The sequence below is a fragment of the Rhea americana genome, unplaced genomic scaffold, assembly GCF_003343005.1.
Source record: "Rhea americana isolate MKP2758 unplaced genomic scaffold, rheAme1 scaffold_123, whole genome shotgun sequence".
NCBI lineage: Eukaryota > Metazoa > Chordata > Aves > Rheiformes > Rheidae > Rhea > Rhea americana.
Genome location: NW_028185295.1, coordinates 2,327,401 through 2,339,489, shown reverse-complemented (window position 1 = coordinate 2,339,489; position 12,089 = coordinate 2,327,401). Strand labels below are relative to the sequence as shown.

At 41.7% G+C, this 12,089-nt stretch overlaps 1 protein-coding gene across 3 annotated transcripts in view; it reads left to right on the top strand.

Moving 5' to 3' along the window:
* CDC42BPA (CDC42 binding protein kinase alpha) overlaps positions 1–11,256 on the top strand; it is a 189,823-nt gene extending 178,567 nt beyond the window's left edge. For all 3 annotated transcript variants that reach the window (XM_085325807.1, XM_085325806.1, XM_085325809.1), the window contains 3 exons: positions 4,166–4,283; positions 4,989–5,146; positions 6,409–11,256. In XM_085325807.1, coding sequence (XP_085181933.1) covers positions 4,166–4,283; positions 4,989–5,146; positions 6,409–6,540 — 408 coding nt within the window. In that variant the 3' untranslated portion in view covers positions 6,541–11,256. The remainder of the gene's footprint in view (positions 1–4,165; positions 4,284–4,988; positions 5,147–6,408) is intronic.
* The last annotated feature ends 833 nt before the right edge of the window (positions 11,257–12,089 follow it).

The window sequence follows — 12,089 nt, the reverse complement described above, 5'->3', positions numbered from 1 at the left end:
AATTGTGTCCTGTGCTGTGGCCCGCAGTTCTGCTTTGGAGAGATCTGCAGAAAAATCAGGAATAGTCTGCAGGTAGACATGCATAATGATGGTTTGCTCCTCAGGGTTTGTGTAGGTTGAGCTGTGCCTATTGCTGTAATGGAAAAACTTCTGTAGGTTTCAGTGGTGCTTGGATACTCTTCAAACACGTGGCAAACCTTCACTGCTTTGAGTGCTGTTTTGCTGTGCTCCTAAATCCCTACCATTGGAAAGGTTTTTGGATACATACCTGCAGGTAACATTAGAGGGAATTTAAACATGCAGGAGGAAAAATCTACTGCCTTGTCCGTAAGGCTCCAAGACAAATTTGTGTAGCTAAGCTTTGGTGGCTGAATGCCTGTGCATGGTCACGTGCCACTGTCATGAGAGCCCAAATGCCACAACGATTAATACCTAAAAATAAAATCGCAGAATTTTAGAAAACATACCCTGTGATGACATGTCTGCATCCAGCCTAGATTTTCTGGTAGGAAGAGAGATGCAAATACACAGAACTAATGTTCCAGTAAAACATGGAGGTCTTGTGAAGTAGAGCTAGAATTTGTTTCTACGTAGAGAGCCGTTGTAGGGGAACTGAAGCTGTGTTTCAATTGTGTTTTAACAGCTTCTTTTTTTTAAATCCAACTTTACTTTAGAATTTTCTGTGTTTAGTAACTAGTGATTTATTGCAGAAGTGTGGCGGGCTACATAAGCACCCACGACCTTTCTTGCTCGTGTGAGCAGTCTCGCTGAAACCGGTAAGGATTGGCCCCAGGTTGTTTCAAACAGTAATGATAGCAGGTTTTCGTTTAGGAGCACCCTCCATCCTAGTGTTGCAGTGGCACGGAAATGCTGTTTCCAGTAGTGGGAAGAGGAGGGAAGTGGGCACCTTCCCAGGTGAGATGATGTGAGCTCCTCACAGCGCTGAGAGGTTTAAGCTGCTATGAAAGAGAGCATTTGTCTCCTCCCTGGCTTGAGGCAGAAGGTGGAAGCTGTCTGTGGCATGGAAAGCAAGGCTGTGGGTTTGGGGTTTGTCTGTCCAGTCGTGTCCTTCCCCCCAGCTTGTGTCTGGGGAGGTGAGTGCAAGAAAGCTAGTGCTCCTTCCAGAAGGGGCCAGCCCCGGTGCCTCAGTTACAGACGGTGTGTTGGAACCAGAATTGCCGGGACTCAGTAGGGGAATTGAAAAATAAACCTTTAAAGTAGACTTTAATATCATATCGTATTATTTCATGGAAGAATTAAAAACTTGGGTTTATGTTCAGTGAACTGACCACTATTTGAAGGGGAAAAAAAGCATGATGGACAGAGAAACATAAGTGAACCATTTCCCACGGGCGATGTAGCTGTTCAGCGAGGCCCTCGGTGCTCTTCCTTGCCGGTCTGAGCCGCTGGCTGGGGCCTGAGCGCTGGGCAGGGTAACGCCGTGGCCGAGCAGCGGGGTCCCCAGCGGCTCGGTGCTCCCGCTGGGAGTGGGCATGCACTGAACTGACTAGGGTCTTGGACTATATTTCACAGTGATTAACTTTGTTCAGCAGCAGCAGCTTCTCTGCTGCTGCTGTTTTCTCTTCAAAGATATTTTTTCTCACCTTTCTCTGGTTCAGCAGTCAGAGTGAATTTTACCTGCTAGGATTTGAATTGTTGCTCTAAGCAAGGGGGTTTTGTCGCTCATAGCAAGTAAATAAAGACCAGGATTCATACTTTTTTGTTTTTAACTTGCTGCATTTTGCTGCTTTGTAGCTACCGCTGTAACCACCACTTAATTTTCTCTGGATTCCCTTCCTGCATCATGTGCATATCACTTCCAGGGTTTTTTGCTCAAAAATGCAGGGGGGCCTGGCATGTGCTTGTTTTGTTTTTAGAGCAATGAAAGAAAAGAGCAATGAAAGATTTGCTTTGTGGGGGAACTGTATACAAGGAATTACATGGACTTTGCAAACTGAGATCATGAAAAATAATCATCACTAGACTACATTGTTAAAATAAATGAGTCTTGTATGCGCCAGTTCCCTCCTTCACCTGATGCTTGTACTGATGCTCCGTCACTATTAAGGAGGTTAGTCACCTCATCATTGAACATAATTGTTCTCTTTCCTAGAAGAAACCTTGGAGATTTATACAACATTTGTTGCAATTCTGATGTACTAACCGCAGAGCACACATTTGCATGGGCTGCACTTAGCTTTCCTCTATGGGCTTCAAAACACAACAACAGCCTATTCCCTAGGCTGTTACTTCCTTCATGTGTTGTCTGTGGAGCCTCTGTTGTTTATGTGTAGTATGTAAGGATGCTTACGTTAATCATCTGTATCTCAAATTGCTTATTGTGTGGTGAAGGACATGAGCAGAATTTAGTATTTTGTGCTACAAAGTAGATCATTCATATTAAAAAAAAAGAGCAAACAAGATAGAGTAGTGTAATCTCAAAAGTGATTTAAAATAGACTTTTTAAAGCCTTCAGGTATTAATCCTAGTTGAGAATCATGCAGCARTGGGTCAGGGGAGAATTAAATAGGGCATTTTCATTGATAAGGTCTTTTTGTTTCTCCTATGTTGGTCTCTTATGAACAGGAGGAGGAATTACAATTCTTGTTTATTTGTTACATATTAAAAATTTGCCATTTCTAGCCCACTGGGAGAATAAGAAGCTCTGTAACAGCAAGCAATTTCTAAGGGACTTTGAAATATTGGTTTGACAGCAGGTTGGTAGCAGTTGGGAGTGAGCATTGTGCAACCCTCCGCTTTCTCTGGAAATGATCCTAACACCAGTACAAAGAGGCTGGAGCATTTCTCCAGATCTGAGACTGGAATTAGGTGATTTAGTTTAACAAAATTTGGGCCATATTGAACTGCTTATTTTTCAGGCTTAGGGTATTAGGATACTGCAGAGACTGGTGCATCTAAGGGTTTCTCTGAGAATACCTTGGGGAGGGCAGGAATCTTTGTTGTGTTTTGAAATTTCAGTATCRCAATTGAAAACTTTATTTGACGTTTGGCTACTTTATCTGAGAGTGACAATGGGAAAACAGTGAAATATAAATAGGAGGAAGTTAACAGTTACTGCAGGTGTTTTTATAAAGAGGAAATCAAGAAATGCTCAGAGCTACCTGCCATTCTTTTCATCTGCTGCATCTGTAAAGGTTCTCAAAACCTAATTCTAGCTAGTGCTAATGACTTAATATTGCAAATCGTGTTAGGAGCAGGATGAACACATTTGTGTGTTTAGCCAGAGATCAAACAATAGGCAGGGGCATTAGAAAGGCCTTCTGAGTGTTACTAAGAAGCCAGTTTGTATACAGAGAGATGGGCTAAATAAGCTGAGACCCCTTTTTTCCATAGAGATACCTGCTGCAGAAGCAGAAATAAACTCTCCCAGAACTTCTTTCAAAATATTGTTTTCCACATAACTTATTTTTCAAGAACTGCCATAACCAAGCAGAGGAATTCATTTTTCTCTCTTCCCTCAGTAAAGGACCACTTCAGTCCCATAAAWTACCAATTTAGAAAATCACCCCGAAACTATCAGGATGCCAAAMAAGAGCAATACAGAATTGAAATACCTAGAGAAACCAATGGTATGTGTTCTGTTCCTCCTGTCTGAGCAGGCTGAGAACAGAGGCTGACTCTCGCTTTGGCTCCACTGGTGCAGGTCTGGAGTAATGCTTTTAATACCTTTTCAGTTACATAAATAATTGAAATACAGATCAGCACATAAGTCTGCAGGCATTAGGGACTGACATAATTATTGTRTAAAGTTATACATGTGTCAAAGAGAGAAGTTTTAATGAAATACTTACTTGTAAGCATGTTCACAGAAAGAACGCGTTACACAATATATCTTGAATATATCTATAACAACAWAATTAGATTTGCAAACCATCCCTTCAAGGAAATTTTTCAGTTATTAGAAACACTCTTTCAGTTGTCTGCATATGTCCATGTAATTCAGCACTTGACTATCAAATTGCGTGTGCTTCCAGTCTCTGCACTAAATTGCAGAATATTATTTTGCAAATTCTGCTGACTTGCTCAGATAATTCAGCTGTTGTCAGGCTGGGGTTTTAGTGTAATTTGGAGCCTTTCTTCTTAACATCCAAGGCTAAACTAGTAGTCAGTAAGTAAGCATATTTTGTGTGCGTCTGCCTTGCAGAATCTCCGGCCTCAGGAAAGTCGGACCGTGTTCAGTGGCTCTGTCAGTATCCCGTCAATCACAAAATCCCGCACGGAACCGGGACGATCGATGAGTGCAAGCAGTGGCCTGGCAGCAAGTAAGTGAACAGATCTGCATTGCTGTGGGCTCTGCACACAAGGGCTACCTGCATTTGCCTCTATCCATGTTGTCATTTGGCAGGATTTTCAGAAGTGATCAGAACTGGCCGACTGTATTTCCCCTAAAGGGCAAGGACGGTGTTTTAATCTTACTTTCAAAGGCATGTRTATAAATTCACAGCTAGCCCCTTTGAAAAGGGAGATTAGAAAATATATTCTTGCCACTGGGGCCATGTAGTTGCTGCTTGTATAGTTTAAGTGGTGTCCAACTTTTCTAGGGCCTTCTCCTTCCCTGGGCACATGCTGCATTAGCTGCGCAGTTTGTGGAAAGCCCGTGAATCTGTTTTAGTCTGTATGTGCTGGTATGACCTGCCCACGTGATGGGAGAGGCCGCTGGAAGTAGGCTGCCAATACAGCAGTTCCTGCAACCAACTGTTGTCTGTTGTCAGGGACTTAGTGACTTGTCTGTGCTGTGTGAAGTGTGTTAACTCTGATGTGCCGGGAACGGGCTGGAGAATCCCTAGGAAAAGCAGCACCTGGAAGTAGTCAAGATAAAAGCCCAAATAGCCTGCAAGCCACGAATGGAGCATCTTGGGACATGCTGGAGAAAAGCAGAACTAACCAGAGAAACTGCTAACAAATTTGTAGTATCTTGCATGGATGTGCCTGAGATGCAGTTTAATTAATTCCTCTGCATATTTTAGGATCGTCTGCACAAAATGGCAGTGCTCTGCGGAGGGAATTTTCAGGAGGTAGCTATGGAGCAAAGCGCCAGCCTATGGCATCACCRTCAGATGGTTCCTTATCCTCTGGTGGTCTAGACCAAGGCAGTGATGCACCAACAAGGGACTACGAGCGAGAGGTGAGTGCCAGGGAAAAGGAGAAAATCTACGTATGTTGTTGGTAACAATGAGGAAGTTAAATTCTGTGTTGGACTTTGCAAGTATAACTCCCTGATTGGCTGCAAGTTTAGAATCACTATTGAAAGTGAAAACTTGTATTTCCAGTATTTCAAGCTTTCTTGACAAAAGGCTTTGGTCAAACTGTGTCAACTTTGGCTGTGGTATTTAACATGCAGAAAGTGTATTCTGTGCTCCTTACCTAGAGACCCACTGGTAGTGAGGCTCCCCAAAATATGGCGCRGTGCAGTTACACCTTGATAGTGACCTATCACAGCTTGAAGTGATGATATCTCTTCTACCCTTTATTTGCAAAGACTCTTAAGCTATGTTAGCAACCATTTCACAGTAGAGACATATTGTTACAGCAGCACTCTCAGGTGCTTAAAGTTAACAAGATAATTTAAGAATTATCATATAATAATTTCATTTAGAACAGGAACTGTTCATAAGTTGGTCATTTATATTCTTTGCAAAACAAATTGACCACTGTGACAGGAATACAGTCCTGCCATGTGCACTCAGCCTGCTGCTGAGCACCGTTCTTCCAGTCAAGAATGTTTTATGTAGAAGGGTTCAATCTGATGTTGGCCAGCAATTTTCTTACCGAGGAGTGAGAGGATTTAGGAATCACAAAGGCTTTTTATGGTACAGAATGTATTCTTTCAGTTGAAGCTGGAAGGCAAGTGTCAGCCCAACCTCAGGCTCAGGYGTAGCTACGTTCTACTCTGTGCTGGAGATTTAACTAGTGTAACTTAACTAGGATGTTTTGAATTAATATCCTTGAAGTGGCGTACAAGAAGTAGCTGTGATGAGGCCCATACCATAAAGATTCCTCAGTTTAGTGGAAGAGCATCTCTGATCAGAGCCTGGGAAAAGGCAGGAGCTGCTGTTGCTTCACAAGCAACCTGAAGTTGCACACACTTAACCAAGAARCACTCAGTAACCTGCAGATTGCAAGAACCCCAAAGGTGCTGTATCCATTTATCACCATTAGTTCTGCCAGCTGCAAATGGAGTGATTTGACAGCTTGCTATAATCCTCCCCTATGGCAAGATATTCTGAGCAAAGAAAATTCCTTAATATTTTTGGATACTAGCAAAGTAAGTGCTTTTCAATCCAGTCAGCTGTTGTTCAGACAGCCTCAGTCACTCTCAAGCTAACATGCGTAGGCCATCCAGTTGTTACTTACTTACTGGTGTTGCTGTGTGTCTTTGGGCTGCAGGACTCTGACTCTCCGAGACACTCTACTGCATCGAACAGTTCCAACCTCAGCAGCCCTCCCAGCCCGGTGTCGCCTCACAAGACCAAGAGCCTCTCCTTGGAGAGCTCTGACCACGTGAGTTGGGACTCATGAACTGCTTCAGCATTCAGATTTGACATCACAGCAGCTTAATGTCCCCATGGCTGTCCCCTTCACTTGTTCCAGTTCTCACCTTCATCATCCTAACCCTCCCCATTCCCTGTTGGAAAGTGATCTGGGAGTGGAGTAGAGAGGAAGGTAAAAGCTGGTCATCTTAAGCACCATTCAGCACTGCCTCACCCTCCCTTCCCCAGATTTAACAGCAGCAAATGAGCAAAGCTAGGGTGCTGGTAAATATCAGATGCTGTAGATTTGTATTAGTATTGGTTTCATTTTTGTGATTACAGCTGCTTTCATTTTTAAAGATATATTCATCCTACCCCCTCACTCCCCAAAAGTAGCTTAAATAGACCAGACCAGTGTCAACAAGAGAAAATTCAGATGGATTTTGTTTTCATACAATAGCTCATTGTACTGTACAAAAGTAGCACAGAGACCCCCTTCCCCTGCGTGGGGAACAATCAGTATGTCAGAGGCACATAAAAGCTTTCAGCCACCATGTTTGAATGTCAATCTGATTGTCGCCAGCAAATCCTTATTGATGAAAATGATGCATATTTTACTACAGTACAGAGTTTAAATAAATATGCAGATGTTAGAGTTAAATACGTATGTATATATTCAAAGAAAAAGCATTGTGTATGCAGCAGAAGATGGATGCTTATTTAAGAGAGCCTTTAATTTAAGTTTTGTGTTGTCCCTGTTTTCATGCTCAGTAATTTACAGACTTSGAGGCCTGGCCTAAAACCTTTCGCAGGACGGGTGTTCCTTTTGCATAGCACTCACTGCACTGCCAGGAGGAGTTCTCCCAGTGCAGTCGCAATATTTCTTTACTTCTGGTAGTAGCATAATTGAAGCTATAATCCCTACTTTCCTGTTAAYTCCCATCCTTTTGCAAAAATGACAGTGATGATAGGAAAGCAACCCCTTGCCCTGACAACCAGGGGCACCCTTCGGCCGTGTGGTCACCCTTGTGTGCTAGCTGTGCAGCTGAGGAACCTTAGGGCATGCTACAGTAGAAGTCCTTAAGGTAGCAAGGGAGTTTAATGCAGCAGGATTCAGCAGGAATACTGTTTCCCTGGGTCATCGTTTGACCAGGTTTTGCCAGAAGGGAGCAGTCTTCTGCATTTCCTTGATCATTCCTAACCAGAACACTAGTATTGTTATCAAATGCTAGTTTATGATACACATCAGCCAAATGAGTGCCCTTAGCCTGAAGCTAGCCGCTGTTGGCTATGCTGTCACTGTAGCAATGATGAACCTTGAAGAGTGACCTCATACTGTTCACACTGTGGTAGTCAAAGATGCCTAGTCACCCACACTGCCATGCTGGCAAGGTTGGTTTTTCCCTTCTCCCTCACCACTCACGCTGTGGGTTTGTGTGATTTCCAGTTGTTTCTATAGGCGCTCCTGCTAGCGCATATAGGTTCCAATAGCAGGGCCGATTCAATGGCAGAAAAAGTCTTGCAGTGGAAGACAGGACCCACTGAAGCTGCAAAATAAATAAATAAAAAGCTGAAGTGGTCATGCAATCAACCAAACAAGGTGGGAGACTGATGTACAAATGGATGGTAAGAGGAAGATGTCTCTTCTCATTGGTTAGTGAGACAGATGTTTTTCATTTGGAGAGTATGTTCAAATAAGCCTCTCCTCTTAGTAGTGTTGCTGTTGGCTTTATACCACGCCCATACTGAAGCACATAAGGGCTCCTTCTGTTTAGAATATTGGTTTCATGGAGTGTGGCTTGTATTAAACCACTCCCTATTCTTGCAGTCAGCAGTTTATAGCATATTTCACCCACAGAGAGATTCTTGGAGTTGYCCAGTTTGTCTTCCCTAGTGGAAGTTATAGGTAAGTAAGTTCAAGCCATGTGCAATAATTTTCAGGTATGGGCTAAATGGGAACTAGGGAATGAGATGCACAGAGCATTGCTATTACCATTAAATCATGCTGGGGCTCCTAGATCAGATGTCTAGTTCACATTGCATCAAAAGAGGCTTGTCCAAGGCTAAGCTCATTCAGTGTTATTTTGAGACAGGACCTCAAGAACTTTTTACAAACCATCATATCAAAATCCTGTCTCTCTCGCTCCAGTTTGGATTTTTCAGAGTAGTAAATTGGCAGTGTTCTTTTATTACTTCAAAGCTGGTACTTTTGCAAGCTTGGCATTTAATATGAAAAGCTATAGCAAACAGCCAAGCACCTGAAATTAATTCCTATCAGAATAGCTTTTCATCATCTTTCTGAGGGACAGACAGGTAGGGCATTATTAAAATTCCACATCAGTTTCTTCCTAAAAGCTGCATTTTGCTTCAAGTATAGCCACTTTTTTCCCCACCRTTCTCTCCTCTTGGTGAAGCATGTCCACGCACTTTTCAAAGACTTTGCAGACTAGTTTATGTTTAGTGTATGTTGTATTTAAACATTAATCTTACTTTGCTGTTGAGAGAAGGCATTTAGACTGCAGTCATGGAAGACAGAGCAGCCTGTGCAATAGAGGATCACAGCATATGGAATATTTTGGGGGMTTTTTGCAGTTGAGCTAATGCTCTATCTGAAAATAGAACCCAAAGACCCCTGACAGAGCAAACAATTTAAATGAGTAAAACAGAGTGTTTACTCCATTACGGTGCCTGCAATCTGTTGCTAGCAAACTGACTGAAATTTTCAGGCAGAGCATGGATCAGCTGCATTACAAYGCTAATCTCTACCACATGAGAGCTTCACAGGCCTATACTGTTTGTACACCACAATTTCTAAGCCTTGGCGGTCCCCTTTAGGATTGCTGTATTTAATCATTAGTTTGGTACTGTGCATTTTTATACACATCTGTTAAAAAGAGAATCAGCAACTGTTCTCTCAGTTGAAAAGCAAATGACCACATGACTTATTTGAAAGGGAGAAAGGTGTCCTAGGGCTTGACTGGTTTTATATATTTGGGGACCATTTGATTACACATGCAATTTTAAACCACAGCCTTTTTTTTGTTGGTGGTGTTGGTATGCACACTGAAAACAATATGCATACCATAGCTGAGCTTTTTAAGTACWCATTGGGCTAGGAAAAGTAACTTGGTCATTTGAACTGTAGGACGCTTGACTGGTATCTCAAAGACAGTTGTCTCTTAAGGTTTGATGTTTGCTACTTTGTACTGTAGCATTGCTTCAACTTCACAGTTAGAGGGCTGCAATTGGTCCAGGGAGCCAACATCTCCCATTGAATTTCAACTGTAGCATATGTTCTCTTTACACAGTATATATCTAGCTACGATTTTTTCCTTTTGGCTGAGACTGAACGTTTCACATTCTTGACATTGCTTTAAGTGTATGGATTGCTGGGTTTTTGCATTSTTTTTTCTTTTGATGGCAACAAAGGATCCAAACAAATTCAGGCAGCTACTAAGGACTCCAGGTTATAGAATGAAAAAGGTTTAATAGATAGGTTCCCCTCCACACACACGCAGAGACATGGCTTCCTCCCATACTCCATAAACTCAAAAGCAGGGTGAGAGTGCTCTTCTTTGTGTTGCATTTGACCTGTAGAACACAGCTGTTGGTTTCCAAAAGCATTCCTGTTGCTCTTGAGGTAGCTTCCTCTTTCCTCTCAGTTGCTCTTGCTCATTATGAACGTGCAGTTTACTGATCTCAGTACAACTCAAAATGAGGTCAGGAACGTTACCTCTTTGATTGCTTTGTGATTTTATCAGAATCTAAGTGTGTTGAACTCTCAGGTATGCAGTAGAAAGAAATTACCGGTCTCGCTATACTAAGAAAGCCCTAAACATATAATTTACAAATTTAACCACAACTAAGTAGTTCAGTGTCAGCCCTCCAACASAGAACACTAGTGGTAGTGGAAAAAAGATTCTGACACTGCCTTGTCATTCATAGTTTGAGTGTATAAGACAGGACAAACCCATACACAGGTAAAGAAGTTTTTTTCAGTTCTGTGCATGCTGTTTACTTTTAAATTAATCCGTTAAGGGTGGAATCCACCACAGTACAAGTACTCATACTTCAAGTCTGGCACATCTATCTTCTCTTAGCTTTTTACATAAGAGTCTGTTCCTTAGAGAGAACAGGATCTTTTTCTGCACTAACATGAATTACACCTTTAAGAGTGCTTTTGGTGTTCACTCTACATTTGATAAAGACCTCCTGAAAACAGCTCTACTGCAGAATAAATCTAAACTCAAGTTTGTCCTTCTTTTCAGCCACAGCTTAATACAACCTTTTTTTCATTTTGCATAAGAAACAGTCTCATCCACAGGGAAGAAATCCACAAACAAACCAGTGTTGGTATTTCAGAGCAATTATACCTGCCTTTTTATGTATGACAGTTTCATATCATTTATTTTTAAAATATTTTTTTTTAGGTTTTTCATTGTAATATTATTGTACAGTTTTGCATGGCATAGATGTAATCACTTTTTTTTGTTTTAGAGTATAAAAGCTGACAAGTGTGTGTGTGGGGGAAAGATTCTGCTTTTTGCCTCTTCTCACTATTTTGTTTAATGCCCTCAATGTTGTAGGGGACATTATAAGAGATTCTCTGCTACAGAACAATGATGTAGATTCTTTTGCACAGAAATATTTAAGGTGGAGAAGTCAACAATGTAATAAATGACTTACCACCAATATTTTATGTTGGTAACACACTTAATATTAACCTACTTTGATGTACTGCAATAAAACAGGGAACTGTTAGAAATGCAAATGTTTTGTCTTTTTTCCCCCTACTTTCTCATGTTAAGATTTGAGGAGGAAAGGGGAATAACTGCTCTTGAGGAAGATAAATCCAGCATATTATAACACATCTGCACAGTTACACAATGGGAAGAAAAGGYGTATCTGTGCAATTCTGTTTAGCAGCAATACCCTTCAGAAAAAATTTATCCAGCACCTTTTTGAAAATTAAATAGAAGTCAAGCCACCACTACTTCTGTATATTGAATTGCATCAACTACAGTTCTGCTGATCTTTTTCTTAGGTCATCTCCTCTACTTTTTGGGTGACTCTTCATTCCTTTTGAAGCCTCCTCCTCTTCCCACATGCCCATGTTTATTTGCACCATCTTTCTTCAGCTCACACACAAACGAGAGAATGTTCAAAATCCATAGTACATCTTATGGCAAAGTGTGTAGTCATCTAGCCTGAAGTTCTTCTTTCATTTTGTTGTCTCAGCTGTTCCAGTGTTACAGACTGGGTTCTTTCTTACTTCTAAACTACAAGCACTCTCCATTATTAAATGCACCTCAAAAATACCTGCAGAGTTTTCCACATGCCTTGACTGACCCTTCCATCTCTTCCACTAGTTATAGGGGAAGCTTCTACTAGCCTCACAAGCTAGCTTGGCATTTTGTTCACACTTGCTCCTGTCTCTTCAGACAATGGATGGAGAGGGAGATGTCCTGTTACTAAAGCTCCATTTTTTTTTTTTTTACCAGTATACTCCACTCACTCCCCCTGCAGCAGGAATACAGCATTACTACTGTTGCCACCTGCSTTGCCAACAGCCTCAGTGCTACGCTGCTGTTACCAGAC